This window comes from Geotrypetes seraphini, chromosome 3, assembly GCF_902459505.1.
Source record: "Geotrypetes seraphini chromosome 3, aGeoSer1.1, whole genome shotgun sequence".
Lineage (NCBI taxonomy): Eukaryota > Metazoa > Chordata > Amphibia > Gymnophiona > Dermophiidae > Geotrypetes > Geotrypetes seraphini.
Window position 1 is genome coordinate 150,523,874 of NC_047086.1, and position 19,223 is coordinate 150,543,096.

At 43.8% G+C, this 19,223-nt stretch overlaps 1 protein-coding gene across 1 annotated transcript in view; it reads left to right on the forward strand.

Annotated features, from left to right (window-relative positions):
- The window catches only part of MAN1A1 (mannosidase alpha class 1A member 1), a 260,475-nt gene extending 241,924 nt beyond the window's left edge, over positions 1-18,551 (forward strand). Inside the window, exon 12 of the mRNA XM_033939003.1 lies at positions 17,391-18,551. Coding sequence (XP_033794894.1) covers positions 17,391-17,517 — 127 coding nt within the window. The 3' untranslated portion in view covers positions 17,518-18,551. The remainder of the gene's footprint in view (positions 1-17,390) is intronic.
- Positions 18,552-19,223: the final 672 nt, after the last annotated feature.

Below are 19,223 nucleotides of genomic sequence, written 5' to 3' on the forward strand. Positions count from 1 at the left end.
CATGTTTGTCTTCTGCAGTCCCGCTCCTGGTGCTTCAGCCATGAACACAGAACAGAAATATCTGTTAAGCAATTTGGCCTTTTCTTTATCTCACCTCTGAGTTTCACAGTGCCACTTTTGCACTTCTTCATTTCACTAATATATCTAAAAAAGTCTTGTCTCCCCATTTTACTGTGTCAGCTATTTTTTCTGCCATTTGCATCTTTGCTTTCCTGACTACAAGACTAGCCTTTCTTAACATTAAAGTAAACTGAAATACAAGAGTTAGTTTTCAAAATGTTTAGCGAATAAAAAAGTGTTTAGAAGTTTACGGAAGAGTTGGAAGGAACTGGGACACCTCAAAATTAGGGGAAGTTCATTCCATAGTTCCAGAGAGCTGCTAAAATTTATAACTCCTTGAATTCCTTTCCTAGAAGGAAGAGAAAATTTAAATCACTGAATGCCTCTCGCATAATAAAATCTATAAACATTCCATAGCAAAGGAGCAAGAGGAGCAAAGATACTATGTAAAATCTTAAAAACAATACATAAACACTTAAACTGAATTATGAAATAAACCGGGAGCCAGTGGAGAGAGAAAAGCAAAGGAGTCATATGGTTGAATTTGCTCTTTCCATAGATCAATTTCGCAGCGGTATTCTGAATTAATTGTAGTCTTTGAAGGCAGTTCTTAGTGATGCCAAGATAAATGGCTTTACAATAATATTACCAGGATAATATAATAGATTGGACCAAAACAGAAAAATGACTTTGATAGAAAAGAGATCTGACCTTCCTCAACTTTCGTAAGCTGGAAAAACATTTCCTAACCAGAAAGTTTATTTGATCCTTAAAAGTAAGAGAAGAATCAAAAAGTATTCCCAAAATCTTAGAGGAGAACTCAATTTGTAGGGAGGTTCCAGAATCCAAAAGTACAGTAGAAGGAAGATGATCCAATTTTTAGTTTTAGCTGCATTTAGCTTCATCTGGACAGACATAGCCCAAGTTTGAAGTTTAGAGATATAGTGATTTATTTTAAAAGTTAAATTGGTAATATTTGGGTCAATCTCAATCAGTATAAAAATGTCATCCGCATAAGTAAAAAGCATTTCCCACGCTGACAGCTTATAAATATTCAAAGTTGTCATATAAAGATTGAACAAAATTGCGGAAAGCCCTGGGGAACTCCGCAAGAAGGTTGCCAGGAATTAGAAATATTACCTTCAATATTAACTGAATAAGATCGGGACAATAAAAATTTAGAAAACCAAACAAGAACAACCTGATTAAGACCGATATCTGAAAGTAATTGGAGCAAAATGTCATGATTTCTTAGCATTAAATTTTAACTGCCAAATTTCAGACCATTCTTCATGCTTTGCCAGGTCTTTCTTCATGTTGTTCACACCATCCGGCATGTCTACTCTATTGCAGATTTTGATATCATCCGCAAAGTGGCAAAACTTACTTGACAACCCTTCAGCAATATTGTTTATAAAAATGTTAAAAAGAACAGGCCCAAGAACAGAACATTGAGTCACACCACTGGTAACATTCCTTTCCTCAGAGAGATCTGCATTGATCACTACCCTCTGTCGCCTTCTACTCAATCAGTTCCTGACCCAACCCGGCACTTTGGGACCCATCCCGAGAGCACTCAGTTTATTTATTGAACACTGTCAAAGGCTTTGCTAAAATCTAAATGCACCACATCTAACGCACATCCTCTATCCAATTCTCTGGTCACCCAGTCAAAGAAATTGATCAGATTTGTCTGACAAGACCTACCTCTAGTGAATCCATGTTGCCTCCGATCCTGTAATCCACAGGATTCCATAAACTTTACCATTCTCTGTTTTAAAAATATTTCCATTAATTTGCTTATCACAGAAGTCAGACTTACCACATCCACCCTTCGCCAGTCCTTTGGTTCTACTCCTGACTCTAGAGACTTGATGAAAAGGTCAGTCAGTGGAGCCACCAGAACTTCCCTAAGTTCCTTCAGCACCCTCAGATGTACACCATCTGACCCCATCGCTTTGTGTACTTTTATTTTAGCTAGCTCCTCATGAACACAACCCTCTGAAAATCGATCAGGGTCTCATTACTCCTCCATTCCTATTCATGTTTGTCTTCTGCAATCCCGCTCCCGGTGCTTCAGCCATGAACACAGAACAGAAATATCTGTTAAGCAATTTGGCCTTTTCTTTATCTCACCTCTGAGTTTCACAGTGCCACTTTTGCACTTCTTCCTTTCACTAATATATCTAAAAAAGTCTTGTCTCCCCATTTTACTGTGTCAGCTATTTTTTCTTCCATTTGCATCTTTGCTTTCCTGACTACAAGACTAGCCTTTCTTAACTTTACCAGATGGTGTACATCCGAAGGTGCTAAAGGAACTTAGGGAAGTTCTGGTGGCTCCGCTGACTGACCTTTTCAATGAGTCTCTAGAGTCGGAAGTGCTACCGGAGGACTGGAGAAGGGCAGAAGTGGTCCCTCTCCACAAAAGTGGAAGTAAGGAAGAAGTAGGGAATTACAAGTTAGTAAGTCTGACTTCTGTGGTAAGCAAATTAATGGAAACATTTTAAAAACAGAGAATGGTGAAGTTTCTGGAATCCTGTAGATTACATGACTGGAGGCAACATGGATTCACTAGAGGTAGGTCTTGTAAGACAAATTGTAACCGGCAGCCTCAAGGCAATGGGTCTTGGGCCACCTGTACAAGAAAATCTCTTGTGAACCACTGCGGGCAGCACAAGGAAAAATAATAAGGCGTTTAGATTAAGGACAACACCGCACCAGGTAAGTTTTTCTCCAAAATAAACTTGCACATTATTCCTCAAAGTAAAAATAAACTGAAAGCTTGTCAGGATGATTCAGCTTATAAACTCAATGTTCATATGGCAAACTGAATAAGTCACTAGTCTCTGTGGGTGTATCACAATAAAAATAGTCCCAAAAAACATTCAACAGAAAACTTCCCCAACAGAGTAGAGTTTGCATTAGTTCACAGTTCAAAAGCATGGGTAACAAAAGAAAGAAAAACTCCAAAACTCAAAACAAACAAACTTCAGGATTGCACCAATTCAGTACAAGTCAGTGCAACTGCACCGGCTTCTTCAGCAAAGGCGTGCTGGGCAGACAGTGTACTCCGTGTGATATTATTCTGCCAAAATTGGCCCTCTTTCCCACCAAATGAACACGGGGCATACCCCACTGTCTGGGACTGAAAAACAGTTCACTTTCCCCCACCAGGGAAAACAAACTTCCAAAAAGGAAAAAAAAACCCTAGAATCAAAAATACAGTTCTTGCACACTTCAAAAGAAAACTTCTTTACTCTTCAGATGGCTTAGAAATATCCAGCACTTGCAAGCAATTAGAAAAACAAACTTTCAGTACTCACTACCACAGAGTCAGTCACTTGGCTTCCATACAACATACCTCCATGGGTTGGGCTTCACTAGGCAAATCAGCATTTGTCTCAGGGTTTACTTCCAGCTCCATATTATGTGGTTCTTCCAGTAAACCAAGAGGCATGTTTTCACCAGCCTCTATCAACTCCATGGACTCTGGAATTGGGCTGACATTCAGAGCTCTCAGCCCTGAGTGCTGTGGCCTGTCCTGCCTGAGTTCCTGCTGCTTCTGATTCTCAAGTAGCTTGGCTCTCAAGGATAGCAGTCTGCAGCCCCGCCCCAAACCTTCAGGTGGAGATGATTTCCGGTCAATCACCCTAGGCTTCAGTGGGGGATGGGAATCCTGCACTCCTGCTCTCCCGCTCCCTCTACAGGGCAAATAAATTAAGTCATCAATTGACTGGAATTGTGCTTTAAAAGGGGAAATTTGAGTGGAGCCTGAAATAGACTTGTGCACTGCTCTAGGGACACTTCTAGCAGGCATAGTCTGCATACCACAAAATCTGATCAATTTCTTTGACTGGGTGACCAAAGAATTGGATAAAGGATGTGCACTAGATGTGGTGTATTTAGATTTTAGCAAAGCCTTTAACAGTGTTCCACACAGACGTGTAATAAATAAACTGAGTGCCCTTGGGATGGGTCCCAAAGTGACAGGCTGAGTCAGGAACTAGTTGAGTGGAAGGTGATAGAGGTTAGTGATCAATGGAGATCGCTTCGAGGAAATGGATGTTACCAGTGGCGTGCCTCAAGGTTCTGCTCTTGGGCCTGTTCTTTTTAACATTTTCATAAATGGTATTGCTGCGGGGCTATCGGATAAGATTTGCCTCTTTGCGGATGATACCAAAATCTGCAATAGAGTAGACACCCTGGAAGGTGTGTATAACATGAAGAAAGACCTAGCGAAGCTTGAAGAATGGTCTGAACTTGGCAGCTAAAATTTAATGCTAAGAAATGCAAGGTCATGCATTTGGGCTGCAAAAATCTGAGGGAACGGTACAGTTTAGGGGCTGAAGAACTTATATGCACAACAGAAGAGCGGGACTTAGGTGTGATTGTATGTGATGATCTTAAAGTGGCTAAACAGGTTGAAAAGGTGACGGCAAAAACTAGAAGGATCCTAGGAAGCATAGGGAGAGGTATGGCTAGTAGGAAAAAGGAGGTATTGATGCCCCTGTTTAAGACTTTGGTGAGACCTCATTTAGAATATTATGTACAATTCTGGAGGCCGCACCTTCAAAAAGATGTAAAAAGGATGGGGGTCGGTCTAGGGCAGGCATCTCAAAGTCCCTCCTTGAGGGTCGCAATCCAGTCAGGTTTTCAGGATTTCCCCAATGAATATGCATGAGATCTATGTGCATGCACTGCTTTCAATGCATATTAATTGGGGAAATCCTGAAAACCCTACTGGATTGCGGCCCTCAAGGAGAAACTTTGAGATCCCTGGTCTAGAGGAAGGCTGCTAAAATGGTGCGTGGTCTTCATCATAAGACATATGGGGACAGACTTAAAGATCTCAATCTGTATACATTGGAGGAAAAGCATTGAGAGGGGCAAAATGATGGAGATGTTTACATACCTACGTGGCGTAAATGCGAATGAGTCGAGTCTCATTTCAATGTAAGCTCTGGAATGAGAGAGAGCATAGGATGAAGTTAAGAGGTGATAGGCTCAGGAGTAATCTAAAGAAATACTTTTTTACAGAAAGGGGTGGTAGTCTCCCGGTAGAGGTGGTGGAGACAGAGACTGTCTGATTTCAAGAAAGCCTGGGATAGGCACGTGCGATCTCTTAGAGAGAGGAAGAGAATGATTACTGGATGGGCCATTTGGCCTTTATCTACCATCATGTTTCTATGTAAGTCATGGCTCCCCAGGGAGCCATGGCTCACAGTTTGGGAACCGCTGCCCTAGACTGAGACAGAAACTATTTCAAGAAATCTCAACCAGAAAGGTTTTTCTTTCATGTACCTATTAAAATTGGCCCTTTCTCCCAGCCTGTGCTCCAGATGTTCATGTTTAAAGCTTAGCTCACTTCTTATCCCTTGTGTCCTGAACACTGATTCTGAGAGTTTGTACTTGCAGGGCTTTAGTGAGTAAATAAAATAGTCAAAGCTGGTAGAGAGTTGAGGACAAAGAGATGAGGATTGGGAAGAAGTTTGAAGATTGAGCTGTGCACCTCAAAAATTTACCAAGCTGGCACTTGGATTAAAATTGTTATGGTGGTTGAGGGGCTGAATCGGGAGGAGGATTGTTGAAGGAAGTGAAGGGACAGGGGAAAAAAGGGGTCTGTGAGCTAAGCTTTTAGATTTTCTCCCTGAAAGCACCGAATTTGAATGAAAAAAAATATACAGTAAAACCTCAGTTTGCGAGTGTTTGCAAGATGAGCAAAACATTCCCGCAAATCGTGCCTCGCAAACCGAGCATTGACTCGATTTGCGAGTGCTCCCCCTGCGATCCAGCATCCCCCCGCTCGCGTCACACTCCCCCCGCGATCTGGCATCCCCTGCCGAGCACCCAAACACCATCCTTTACCCCAATTTGGCAACGGCACCAGCACCAACTCACAAGACATGCTGGTGCCCGAAGATCCTCCGTTCTGGCTGTGCTGGGCCTTGAGAATCTGCGCATGCTCAAGGCCTTCTAATTCTCGCTCTAAACAAGATTCTCAGAGATGCTTAAGGCCCAGCCCAGCCAGGAGGGTGGATCTTCAGGCACCGGCAAGTCCTATGCGTTGGTGCCGGTGCCAAATCGGGGTAAAGAATAGTGTTTGGGCACTCGGCAGGGGATGCCAGATCGCGGGGGGAGTGTGACGTGAGTGGAGGGGAATGCTGGATCGTGGGGAGGGATTCTGGATCGCAGGGAGGATGCCATATCACAGGGGGAGCGATGCGGGTTCTTGGGGGGGGCAGCGCCAGTGACCTTGAGGGTGGGGGGTAAGGTTAAACAGCACCGGTGGCCTCGGGGGGGGGGGAGTAATGAATCAAGCGAGTTCAATTCATTCCTATGGGGAAACACGCTTTGATATACGAGCAATTTGGTTTACGAGCATGCTTCTGGAACGAATTATGCTCGTAAACCAAGGTTCCACTGTATTCAAGAATGGAACATTATCCCAGGACAAGCAGGCAGCCTATTCTCACATATGGATATGGGTGATGTCATCGAAGGAGCCCCGGTGCGGAAGCCTCGCAAGCAGACTTGCTTGTAGAAACTAGAAGTTTCGAGTCAGCCACACTGCGCATGCGCAAGTGCCTTTCCGCACAGCAAAGGGCGCGTCTCCTCAGTTCTCAGTTTTCCACAGCGCCGAGAAGTCCCTCTTTGACTCTCTGCATTCAACTTATTTACTTCATGCCTTCTCTCACCGCGGTTTGTGATATTTTTCTTCACAAATTACTGTCTTTTGTTTATTTCTTTTATTTCTTCTTTTAAAAAAAAAAAATTATTTATTTTGTTCGGCTGCCGGGGCAGGCCATTCGGCCGCAGCCCAGGGGTTTCAACCTTGCAGCGGCAGTTTTTCCTCCTATGTCCCGGCCAGCAGCAGGCTTCAAGAAGTGTAGCCAATGTCAGCGTGCGATTTTTATCACAGACCCACATAGTAAGTGCCTCAAGTGCCTTGGGCCAGGACATCACCCGAAGTCGTGTGAGCGCTGTGCTATTCTTCAACCTCGAGCCCTTAAACGTCGTTTACTTTTAGTGGAGAAGCTCTTCAGGATGGATTCGACCTCGACTCCGAAACCGACCTCGGTCTCACCTTCAACCGAGGCTCCTCCTGCCTCCACTGCTTCGACCTCGAGCCTCATCAGACGTCTGCTATATCTTCCCCTGTATCCTCAGGTCAGATAGCTCAGCAGAAAGTTCCAACGGTGGTGCTTCAGGTGTCTAAGACTTCCAAGTCAAAGCACATTTCTACTGCCTTTGTAGAACCTCCAGCCAAAGCAGTTGGTCCAGTTTCAAACACGGATCCATCCTTGCCGGCTTCTTTCCAGACCATGTTAGAGCAGCAATTCATTCAGTTCCTTACTAATATGGGACCGAAGCTAGCTACTCTAATCCAGCCTGGGCATTCTGCAGACTCCAATGAGGTCGAGCCTCTTCCTATGCTTCAGACTGAGTCTACACACTCTATGCAAGGAGCAGAGTCTCTGCGAGTGGCTGGTCTGGCATCTATGCACGTAAAGCAAGGAGCAGATTCTTTGCAAGTGCCTCAACAGGAATCCTCACACTCCATACAAGGAGCAGAGTCTTTGGGAGTGCATCGAGGTTCTTCCATCAAGCCTCTGGAGCTTCGATCCACAGCTTCCAGCCCTATCTATTCCATGGTGGCATCAACTGCTTCCATCTCCGGGATGAAGTCTCCTCGAACTTCGAGATCTGCTTCCAAGCACCGTTCTCACCGACGTTCAAGGTCTTCATCGAGGCATACCTCCAGGCATAGCTCTTCTTCCAAAGAGCGTCCTTCTTCAACTAAGCCTCGATCTACACCTTCCAGTTCTACTAGACCACCGACTCCTTGATCGAGGTCTCCACTTCCACACCTCGAGGACCCAGCGGTTTCCATTGCTTCGTCCAAGTCTCCCTATTCCTATGATGCCTTTTTTCCTGCCGAAGCTTCATCTTCGACCCAGGCTGCCTCGACGACCTCGAGTCCTTCTCGAGGCAAGGCATTGACGGATCAGCTATCCTTCTCCTCCTTTCTTCGTCAGATGGCTCTTGACTTGGATCTTCAATTAGATGCTAGTTCTAAATACTCTAAGGAAACAAGATCCTGGAATTGGAAACAGAAATAAGGAATGCCGACCTGGATGTGGTGGCGATATCTGAGACCTGGCTCACAGACTCCCACGGGTGGGACATGGTCATACCGGGTTACAACTTGCTTCGCTGGGACAGGGAGGGCAGAATGGGAGGAGGTGTAGCATTATATACTAAAGATGACATTAAGGTTACAAGAATCGCAGATGTCCAGTACACTGGGGAATCCCTTTGGGTTAATTTGGCCAGAGGGAAGGGCAAATGCCTGTATCTTGGCGTAATTTACAGACCCCCAAGACAACAGGATGACCTGAATATGGAATTAATCGGTGATATAGAGAATACCACCTTGCGTGGGGACACTGTATTGTTAGATGACTTCAACATGCCTGATGTGGATTGGGACACACTTACCTCTCTTCCGGCAGCAGCAGGAGGCTATTAAACTCTATGAAGGGAGCACGTCTCAGGCAACTGGTGTTGGACCCAACAAGGGATCAGGCAATACTGGACCTGTTACTTACCAATGGAGGAAGTGTCACAGAGGTCTCCGTGGGCGACACATTGGCCTCCAGTGACCACAACATGGTATGGTTCAATCTTAGGAAAGGTTTCACTAAATCTACCACACTGACCAAGGTCCTCAAATTCAAGGGCACAAACTTCCAAGACATGGGTGACTTTGTACACCAGGCGCTACAAAGACAAGCAGAAACCGATAGCGTGGAAGAAATGTGGTCGACTTTGAAAGCCACCATATAGGAAGCGACAAACCTCTATGTTAAATTAATAAGTAAACGGCGAAGGGACAATAAGCCGCAGTGGTTCACTGTGGAGATCTCAGACCTCATCAAAGAGAAGAAAAAAGCATTCATCTCTTACAAACAATCGGGGAAACAGGACTCTATAGCAGACTACCTGACCAAGTCAAAAGCCGCCAAAACAGCAGTCAGGGAGGCTAAATTCCACATGGAGGAGTCTCTAGCAAAGAACATCCAGAAGGAAGATAAATCCTTCTTCAGGTATATCAGCGACAGAAGTAAAAACTCAGGCGGGATAGTACGTCTTAGGAAACCAGACGGAGACTATGTGGAAAAGGACTCGGAAAAAGCCCAACTGTTAAATGACTACTTCTGCTCAGTCTTCACCCGAGAAGCGCTGGGGCTCGGCCCTCAGCTACAGACAAAGGTTGACTCAGTTGACCCGTTTAGTAATTTCGAGTTTACGCCCAGCAATGTCTACAGTAAGCTGTCAAAGCTCAAGGTTAACAAGGCAATGGGGCCTGACAACCTATACCCCAGGGTGCTCAGGGAGTTGAGTGATATCTTGGCGGAGCCGCTGTCCGCACTCTTCAACCTCTCCCTTAGTACAGGCTGCGTCCCGTTGGACTGGAAGACGGCTAACGTCATTCCACTCCACAAGAAAGGCTCAAAGATGGAGGCAGCAAACTACAGACCAGTGAGACTCACATCAATAGTGAGCAAACTAATGGAAACTCTAATCAAACGCCAATTGGATACGATCCTGAATGAGGAGAATCTACGGAATCCCCGTCAACATGGATTTACTAAGGGGAGATCCTGCCAATCCAACCTGATCAGCTTCTTTGACTGGGTGACGGGGAAGCTGGATGCTGGGGAGTCCCTGGACATCGTATACCTGGACTTTAGCAAAGCATTCGATAGCGTACCACACCGCAGGTTGCTGAGCAAGATGAGTTCTATAGGATTGGGCGACACATTGACGAAATGGGTAGGGAACTGGCTTGGAGGTAGGCTTCAAAGGGTAGTGGTGAACGGCACCCCCTCCGAAATAATGGAGGTGATCAGTGGAGTGCCCTGGGGCTCGGTCTTGGGCCCGATCCTATTCAACATCTTTATAAGAGATTTGACAGAAGGGCTCCGAGGTAAAATAACATTATTCGCCTATGACGCCAAACTAAGCAATGTAGTGGGCAAAAGCACAACGAACAAAAATTCAATGCCTGACAACATGATGCACGACCTACTCCTACTGGAGCACTGGTCTAGGACCTGGCAACTCAGCTTCAATGCAAAAAAAATGCAAAGTTATGCACCTGGGCAGCCAAAATCCATGCAAGACTTATACCCTTAATGGCGAGATCCTAACAAGAACGGTAGCAGAATGAGACTTAGGGGTGATCGTCAGTGAGGACATGAAGGCTGCCAATCAAGTGGAGCATGCTTCATTCAAGGCAAGACAAATCATAGGTTGCATATGCAGGGGTTTCATCAGCCGTAAGCCTGAAGTCATTATACCATTGTATAGATCCATGGTGAGGCCCCACCTGGAATACTGTGTGCAATTCTGGAGGCCGCATTATCGCAAGGATGTGCTGAGACTGGAGTCGGTCCAGAGAATGGCCACCCGGATGGTCTCGGGACTCAAGAATCTCCCGTACGAAGAAAGGCTAGATAAATTACAGCTATACTCGCTCGAGGAGCGGAAAAAGAGGGGTGACATGATCGAGACATTCAAGTATCTCACGGGCCGCATCGAAGCGGAGGAAGATACCTTCTTTTTCAAGGGTCCCACGGCAACAAGAGGGCATCCGTGGAAAATCAGGGGCGGGAAACTGCACGGTGACACCAGGATATTCTTTTTCACTGAAAGGGTGGTTGATCGCTGGAATAGTCTTCCACTTCAGGTGATTGAGGCCAGCAGCATGCCTGATTTTAAGGTCAAATGGGATCGACACGTGGGATCTATTCACAGGGTAAAGGTAGGGGAGGGTCATTAGGGTGGGCAGACTGGATGGGCCTTATCTGCCGTCTATTTCTATGTTTCTATGAGTATCTCAAAGTCATGCATCTTCTTCAACCTCCGGCAGAGTCACTTAAGCTTCCTCTTCATAAGCTTTTGTCTCGAACTTTTACCAGATGCCTGGAGACTCCTTATGCAATCCCAGTTCCTGGTAAATTGGACTCCAGATATAAAACTTTTCTTTGTAAAGATTTTGAGAATTCACAATTATCTCACCAATCCCTACTTGTGGAGACATCATTGAAAAGGTCTCATCCTTCCAAGGTTTATTCTACCGTTCCTCCTAGAAGGGAAGGGAAAACTATGGACAAATTTGGACGTCGCATCTATCAAAATGCCATGATGTCCTCTAAAGTCCTTAATTACAATTTCCATTGTATCACTTATTTTGAGTTTCTCATTGCTCTGTTGCCTAAATTCCTTAATTATTTAGATATTCAAAAGCACTTTGAATTTCAAGAAGTCTTAGCTTCTCTATCACAACTCGGATTACATCTACTTCAGTCTTCTTATGATGCCTTTGAGTTGACTGCTAGGGCGGCGGCTTCTGTAGCAATGCGCCACCTTGCCTGGCTTCGTACCATTGATATGGATCCTAATCTTCAGGACCGCTTGGCTAATGTTCCTTGTGCAGGGAATGACCTCTTCGATGATTCCATTGATGCAGCCACTAAGAAATTGTCTGACCATGAATAATCCTTTGCTTCTATTGTCAGACCAAAGCCTAAGCCAGCTCCTGCCAAGCCTGAACGCCCTCCTATTTATCAGAGGCGTTTTGCTCCAAGAGCAGCTCCTTACAATTGTCCGCCTCCTAAGAAACAGCAGACTCAGAAGCAACAGAAACCTCAACCTTCTGCTGCACCTAAGGCTATGCAGCCTTTTTGACTGTTTAAAACAGAGCATAATCTCCACCATTCTGTCTCTATCCTACTTTCCCCCTATTGGAGGTCATCTCCATCATTTTTACCACCGATGAGAGACATTTACATCCGACCTCTGGGTGCTGTCAATCATCAAGAAAGGATACTCTCTTCATTTCACTCAGGTTACACCAGAGCTCCTTCCAAGAGAGTATCCTTCCACTCCATGCCAGACCGCCCTTCTTCAGGAAGCTCAAGCTCTGCTTCATCTCCATGCCATCGAACCAGTTCCTTTGGAACAGCAGAACTGGGGGTTTTACTCCCGTTATTTCCTTGTTCCGAAGAAGACGGGTGATCTGCGACCCATTCTGGATCTCAGGGCTCTCAACAAATTTTTAGTCAAAGAAAAATTTTGCATGTTATCCCTGGCATCCCTTTATCCCCTCCTAGATCAGAATAACTGGTTATGCTTTCTAGATCTCAAGGAGGCTTATATTCATATTCATATTCATATTCATCCGGCCTCCCGCCAATATCTCAGATTTCGGGTGGGGAATCTGAATTATCAATACAAAGTGCTGCCCTTTGGCCTGGCTTCATCTCCCAGAGTGTTCACCAAGTGCCTGATAGTGGTAGCCGCAGTTCTCAGAAACCATGGTCTTCATGTTTTTCCCTACCTGGACGACTGGCTCATCAAAGATTCAACATCTCAAGGAGTTATTGTAGCGACCCAATGGACTATATGGTTCCTACAGAGTTTGGGATTCGAAATCAACGTTCCCAAATCCCAACTTCAACCCTCTCAGAATCTACAATTCATCGGAGCGGTTCTGGATACTATCCAACTCTGAGCATTCCTTCCCCAATAATGTCTGGAAGCTCTTCTTCAACTTTGTCATGCAGTGTCTTCCCGCTCTTCAATCTCAGCGAGACACATGATGGTACTACTAGGTCACATGTCCTCCACAGTACATGTGACTCCTTTTGCCAGACTTCACCTCTGAATTCCTCAGTGGACCCTGGCATCTCAGTGGATGCAGGTATGCGACCCACTTTCTTGACACTTTGCAGTCACTCCTTTATTGAGACAGTCTCTCCGCTGGTGGATGCTCTCTTCCAATCTTTCCAGAGGCTTGCTGTTTCAAACGCCCCTTCATCAGAAGGTCCTCAACACAGATTCCTCAATCTACGCTTGTGGCGCTCATCTTGATGGTCTCTGTACTCAAGGCCACTGGACCAGTGCGGATCGTCTGTGTCGCATCAATCTGTTGGAGCGATTTTCAATGCTCTCAAAGCTTTTCAACATCTTCTTCAAGGCCAGGTAGTCCTCATTAGGACGGACAACCAAGTCGCCATGTACTATGTCAACAAACAGGGAGGTATGTGATCTTCCTCCCTTTGTCAAGAAGCTCTGAAGGCTTGGGACTGGGCAATCTGTCACAACACCTTCCTCAAAGCTGTCTACATCCAAGGGGCGAAAAATTGCTTGGTGGATAAATTGAGTCGTCTTCTGCAATCTCACAAATGGACACTCCATTCCTCGCCTCTTCATCACATTTTTTCACAGTGGGGAACGCCTCAGATCTCTTTGTAGCTCCCCACAACCACAAACTGCCTCAGTTCTGCTCCAGGATCTATTCTCCTCATCGCCTTGAGGCAGATGCTTTTCTTCTGGAATGGACCAATCTCTTCCTGTATGCATTCCTTCCATTCCCTCTCATTCTCAAGAATCTTGGCAAGTTAAAGAACGACTATGCCACCATGATTCTGATTGTTCCTCGTTGGCCGAGACAACCTTGGTACTCCCTTCTACTTCAACTCAGCAGCAAGGAGCCATACCTTCTGCCAGTTTTCCATCTCTGCTTATACAGAGTCAGGGATCTCTGCTTCATCCCAACCTGCAGTCTCTACACCTGACAGCTTGGTACCTCTCAACATAACTCCTCTTCAGTTTTCTCAATCTGTAAGACATTTTAGAGGCTTCTAGGAAGCCTACCACTAGACAATGCTATCACCAAAAATGGTCTAGATTTTCTACGTGGTGTTTTTCTCATGATAAGGAGCCTCAACATTCCTCCTTATCTTCTATTTTAGACTGCCTTTTGCACTTATCCACCTCTGGCCTCAAGTCTACATTGATCCGAGTCCATCTCAGTGCAATTGCTGCTTTCCATCAACCTATTGAAGGAAAACCCCTTTCTGCTCGTCCGGTGGTTTCCAGATTCATGAAAGGACTTTTCAATGTCAAACCTCCTCTCAAACCACCTCCAGTGGTTTGGGACCTTACTCAATTGATGAAGCTTCCATTTGAACCAATGTCTACGGCTCATATGAAGTTTCTCATTGCCCTAACTTCTGCTCGAAAAGTCAGTGAGCTGCAAGCTTTAGTTGCTGATCCACCTTTCACTGAGTTCCATCTTGACAAGGAGGTTCTCTGTACTCATCCTAAATTCCTGCCTAAAGTGGTTTCGGAATTTCATCTCAACCAATCAACTAGTACACTGTTCAACATCTGGCGTAATTTAACCTCAAAAAATGACTCCACCTCCCCCCTCTCTCCACCATCTGCTAACGACCTAGCCAAATTTTTTAACGATAAGATAATTACCATAAGAAGCTCTTTCCCCCCAACTATCTCCTACAATTCTCTACCTCCCAATGACTCCAACCCTATCCCTGCTGACTGCCTTCGACCCTATCCTGGACTGCCTTCGAAATAGCCTCCGAATCACAGATCTCTAAACTTTGTCTCAAATTGAAATCCTGCAAATGTATCCTAGATCCTTTCCCATCCTACCTTTACGATAACATTCCTGCGCAGGCCATCTCCTCCCTCATCAATCTTGTAAACGCTGCCCTACTCTCTGGCCTGTTCTCTACAGAAATGGGACACATTGCCTTATCCCCTCTTTTGAAAAAAGCTGATCTCGACCCCTCCTCACCATCGAACTACCGCCCCATAGCAAATATCCCCCTCCTAACCAAACTGCTTGAGTCCATAGTCGCTACCCAGCTATCTTCTTATCTAGAGAGATTCTCCATTCTCTCCCCCTATCAACATGGCTTTAGACCCAGCTTCAGCACCGAGTCCCTCCTTGTCTCCCTAATATCAAAGGTACAACAACTACATTCTCGAAACAAATTCGCTATTCTGTTACAATTCGACCTCTCTGCTGCTTTTGATGTCGTCCACCACGACATACTACTTTATCAACTTTCCAAGATAGGAATTGATTCCACCGTTCTTAAATGGTTTTCAAACTTCCTTCGCTCTCGCTCCTACACTGTCAACTCTAATGGCACCATGCCCACTCCTTGGTCTCCTTCTTGCGGTGTCCCTCAGGGATTACCCCTTTCCCCTATCCTTTTTAATATCTATATGTCCTCATTGAAGCTCTTCCAGCTTTCCCCCCTTGAAACAATCTACACATACGCCGACGATATCCTTGTCCTTCTTGAAACAGACCAGAACCTCACCAACCTCCATGATAACATAACATCCTGCATAATGAGACTCCACTCCTGGTCCCTCTTGGTACAGATGAAACTAAATGAATCAAAAACAAAATTACTCTGGCTCGGCCCAAAGTTAGAACACCTGCACACCCTCTTCGCACTGCCTTGCACCTTGAGTTCTCAAGCAAGGTCCTTGGCATCATTATCGATTCCTCTCTCTCTCTCTCTCTCAACGACCACTTCAACTCCTTGACAAAATCATGCTTTTTCAGCCTCCACATTCTAAGGAAAGCAAGACCCTTCTTCCACCAAAAACATTTCGCCGTCCTTGTCCAATCCATCATCCTCTCCAAACTTGACTATTGTAATGCCATTTACCTATGCTTAACAAAAAAAAGCCTCCAAAGACTCCAGCTTATTCAGAACATGGCAGCCAAGCTGATTTTTGCAAAACGTAAATCTGACCACGTCTCCCTACTCCTGACCAATCTTCATTGGCTCCCAGTGATTTCCAGAGTCCAATTCAAATGCTCTTGCCTGGCTTTTAAGATTATTCACGGCATCCTCCTTTCCCTAATCCCACTTTCTTTCAACTCCTCGTGCCCTGACTCCACCAGGACCGCCCATAAATGAAAACTATCCTTCCCCTCCCTACATGGTATTCTCCTCACAGGTAAACTGGGAAAATCACTTCTTTTCAAAATCACAGGTCTCTGGAATGACCTTACTATCCCGCTGCGGCACCTGAGCTCCCTCCATTTATTCCGCAAGCAACTAAAAACCTGGCTCTTCTCTAACATGTAATTTCTTTTCCCTTACTTTTCCACTTGATTTATAAACTTATGTAAACCTTTTCCTACCCTTTCTCATTTTTAAGTTCTTGTAAACCGTGCCGAGCTCTACTTCCGTGGAGATGATGCGGTATATAAACTTAAGGTTTAGTTTAGTTTAGTAATTATTCTTCCAGTGTTCTTTCCAAAGCCTCATTCATCCTGTAGAATCAGCTCTTCATACTCTGGACTGTAAATGTGCTTCGGCCTTCTATTTGGAACGTACCAAACCACACAGAACTGCTCCTCAACTTTTTGTTTCCTTCGATCCAAATAAGTTAGGATGCTATCTCTAAGCATACCATCTCCAACTGGATGGCTGCTTGTATCCCCTTCTGCTATGCCGAGGCTGGATTACCCCTACAGAGTGGAGTCACAGCCCATAAGATCAGAGCTATGGCAGCTTGAGTAGCTTTCCTCAGATCTACACCTATTGAGGAAATTTGCAAGGCTGCTACTTGGTCCTCGGTTCATACTTTCACTTCACACTATTGTCTGGATGCTTTCTCCAGATAGGATGGCCATTTTGGCCAGACAATTTTACAAAATTTATTCTCCTGAATTGCCAACACTCCCACCATCCCATTCTGGTTAGCTTGGAGGTCACCCATATGTGAGAATAGGCTGCCTGCTTGTCCTGGGATAAAGCCCAGTTACTTACCGTAGCAGGTGTTATCCAGGGACAGCAGGCAGCTATTCTCACAACCCACCCACCTCCCCTGGTTGGCTTCTCTGCTAGTTTTCTGAACTGAGGCGACGCGCCCTGTGCTGGGCAGGAAGGCACTCGCGCATGTGCGGTGTGGCTGACTCGAAACTTCTAGTTTCTACAAGCAAGTCTGCTTGCGAGGCTTCCACATCGGGGCTCCATCGATGATGTCACCCATATCCATATGTGAGAATAGCTGCCTGCTGTCCCTGGATAACACCTGTTATGGTAAGTAACTGTGCTTTTGTAACCTCTTTTTCTGAATCTCAGTAGCAGTGAGCAAAATTTAAGTAGTTTTCTAAATGTAGTCATTCTCAGGATATTCACTATAAATAAATAATGATAGATTTGAATACTAAGAAGGATCTCTTATCTCATGTTTTATGGCTGTAGATATCCAGAAAACCTAACCGGCTGGGTGGCCCCTGAAAACTGTTGAGAACCACAGTTGGGCTTAATGCCTGTGAGTCAAAGGTGGCTAACCAAATCTAGCAACTGATGTTAGACAATTAAACATACAAATATTGAAGATAATTGAATGCAAAGGTGTTTTTTTAATGTTTATTTTCCATTGTTGGAAATTAATTATTTCTTCTTGATTCTTGCTAGGTATCTGTACTTGCTGTTTTCTGAAGATGATCTCCTTCCACTTGAGCACTGGGTCTTCAACACTGAGGCCCATCCTCTGCCAATCCTCCACAAAGATGAAAAGAAAAATGAAGATAAATCCAATTAAAAAAATTTTTAAAAAACCCCATTTATCATTGTTTTAATTTTGTGCATTCCTTCAACTTGTTTTCCTTTTTTTTTTTATAGACAATTAGTAATTCAAAATTGTAAACCAGCTATTTTGCAGTCTAATATGTTTACTACTAAACATTTATGAATGGGCTTAAATCTTTTCCTTTTTTTATCATGAGGGTAATCTTTTAACTATGTGAGGATCTGGTCTGCGTATATTTTACCTGTGCAGTTACCACTATGCACAAACCTTGAAAATTATCCCAGAGAATTTATTCATATGTTTACACCCACTCTTTCGTGTGCAAAAATTTCCCAAGTTGATTTATATGAATCTAGGTGTATTTTATAAATATTAATCTTGCCCTCAGGAATACTCCCCTCAGGAATACCCCCACTCAGCTTTAATAAATTTATCTGCATACATGCTATGTGTATGTAAGTTACTTGCATTTCAGAGGGACATTTTATTAAAGCTCATTTCTGCCCTCAAAGCACTGTTATAGCAACAAAAATGTCTTTTAAAATTTGCCTCCCCATTGTCTGTTCATTTTCTGAACTGAATCATTTTGTTTAGAAATGTATTATTCAGAATTCATTAGGCTGCTAGGATCATCTTCAAAGGTTATTTCTTTTTTGTTTGTTTATTCCTGTTAATGACTGCAAAAATCCTTTCTCCTCTGTGAGGAGATATCTGCTTTAAGCTGTAATATTTTGCCATGTTGCAAAAAGCCATAAATTAATTAAGAAGCTTTTTTTCTTTCTCTCTGTACAATTCTATGTGAATAGGGATTTTCTTTGAATAAGCTGAGACAAATCTTGTAACTGTGACATTCTTCTTTGTGTTTGTTTTATGGAGAAATATCTCTTCTTTCATTTCCAGTGAAATATAAAACACTGATAAAATCAATAGTGTACTTTATAAATAAAACTAAATTTTGTAAATCTGTTACTATTAAATGGAGAGAGCTAGTTTGTTAAACAGATTTTATTTATAATCAATTACTGCAAAATCATTTAAAAAATTATCTTTTCTAAAAACAAACTACTGTGTACTTTGTTTATCTGTCAAGTGCATTACACTTTAGGTCCCTTTTACTAATTTACAGTAATATAATGGGCTGTGATAAACAGTGTATACTAACACTGTGACCCTTGTACCAAGCCATGTTAATGCTAGTGCACACTTAACATGGTAATAAAAGGCTTACTGCAAAACACATTAAGACAGTAATTTGCCTGTTAGCGTGCACCATTTTTTTTTTTTTTAATTATTTTTTTCTGGAGGGGGGTGTCATGGATGGGGAATGGGCATAGAAGCGTTATCCAGTTAGTGCATTTCCATTAGCACATGTTAACTTGATAACACAGACTTAATGCCTTAATGCCTCCTTAATATTTTTGCAGGTCTCTTGCACTAATGAAAAAATGAGATCTACAATAAGGTATGTGCTAGAAATGGACAGTGCACAGGAAAGATCTGCGTTTAAAACACACTAAGCCTATTTTTTGGCACGTTTTAGTAAAAGTGTCCCTCTATTGGTATATGCTATGCATTAATAAAAGGGGCCTTTTCTCATTTATCACTCTTTATTGGAGGAAAGAGAAAGAGGGGCACTGAGGCACAGCAAATAATTTAACAAGGTTTTTATCCATGTGGAGTGTTTGGCCCTATTACAAAATGCATCTATTTCAGAATTC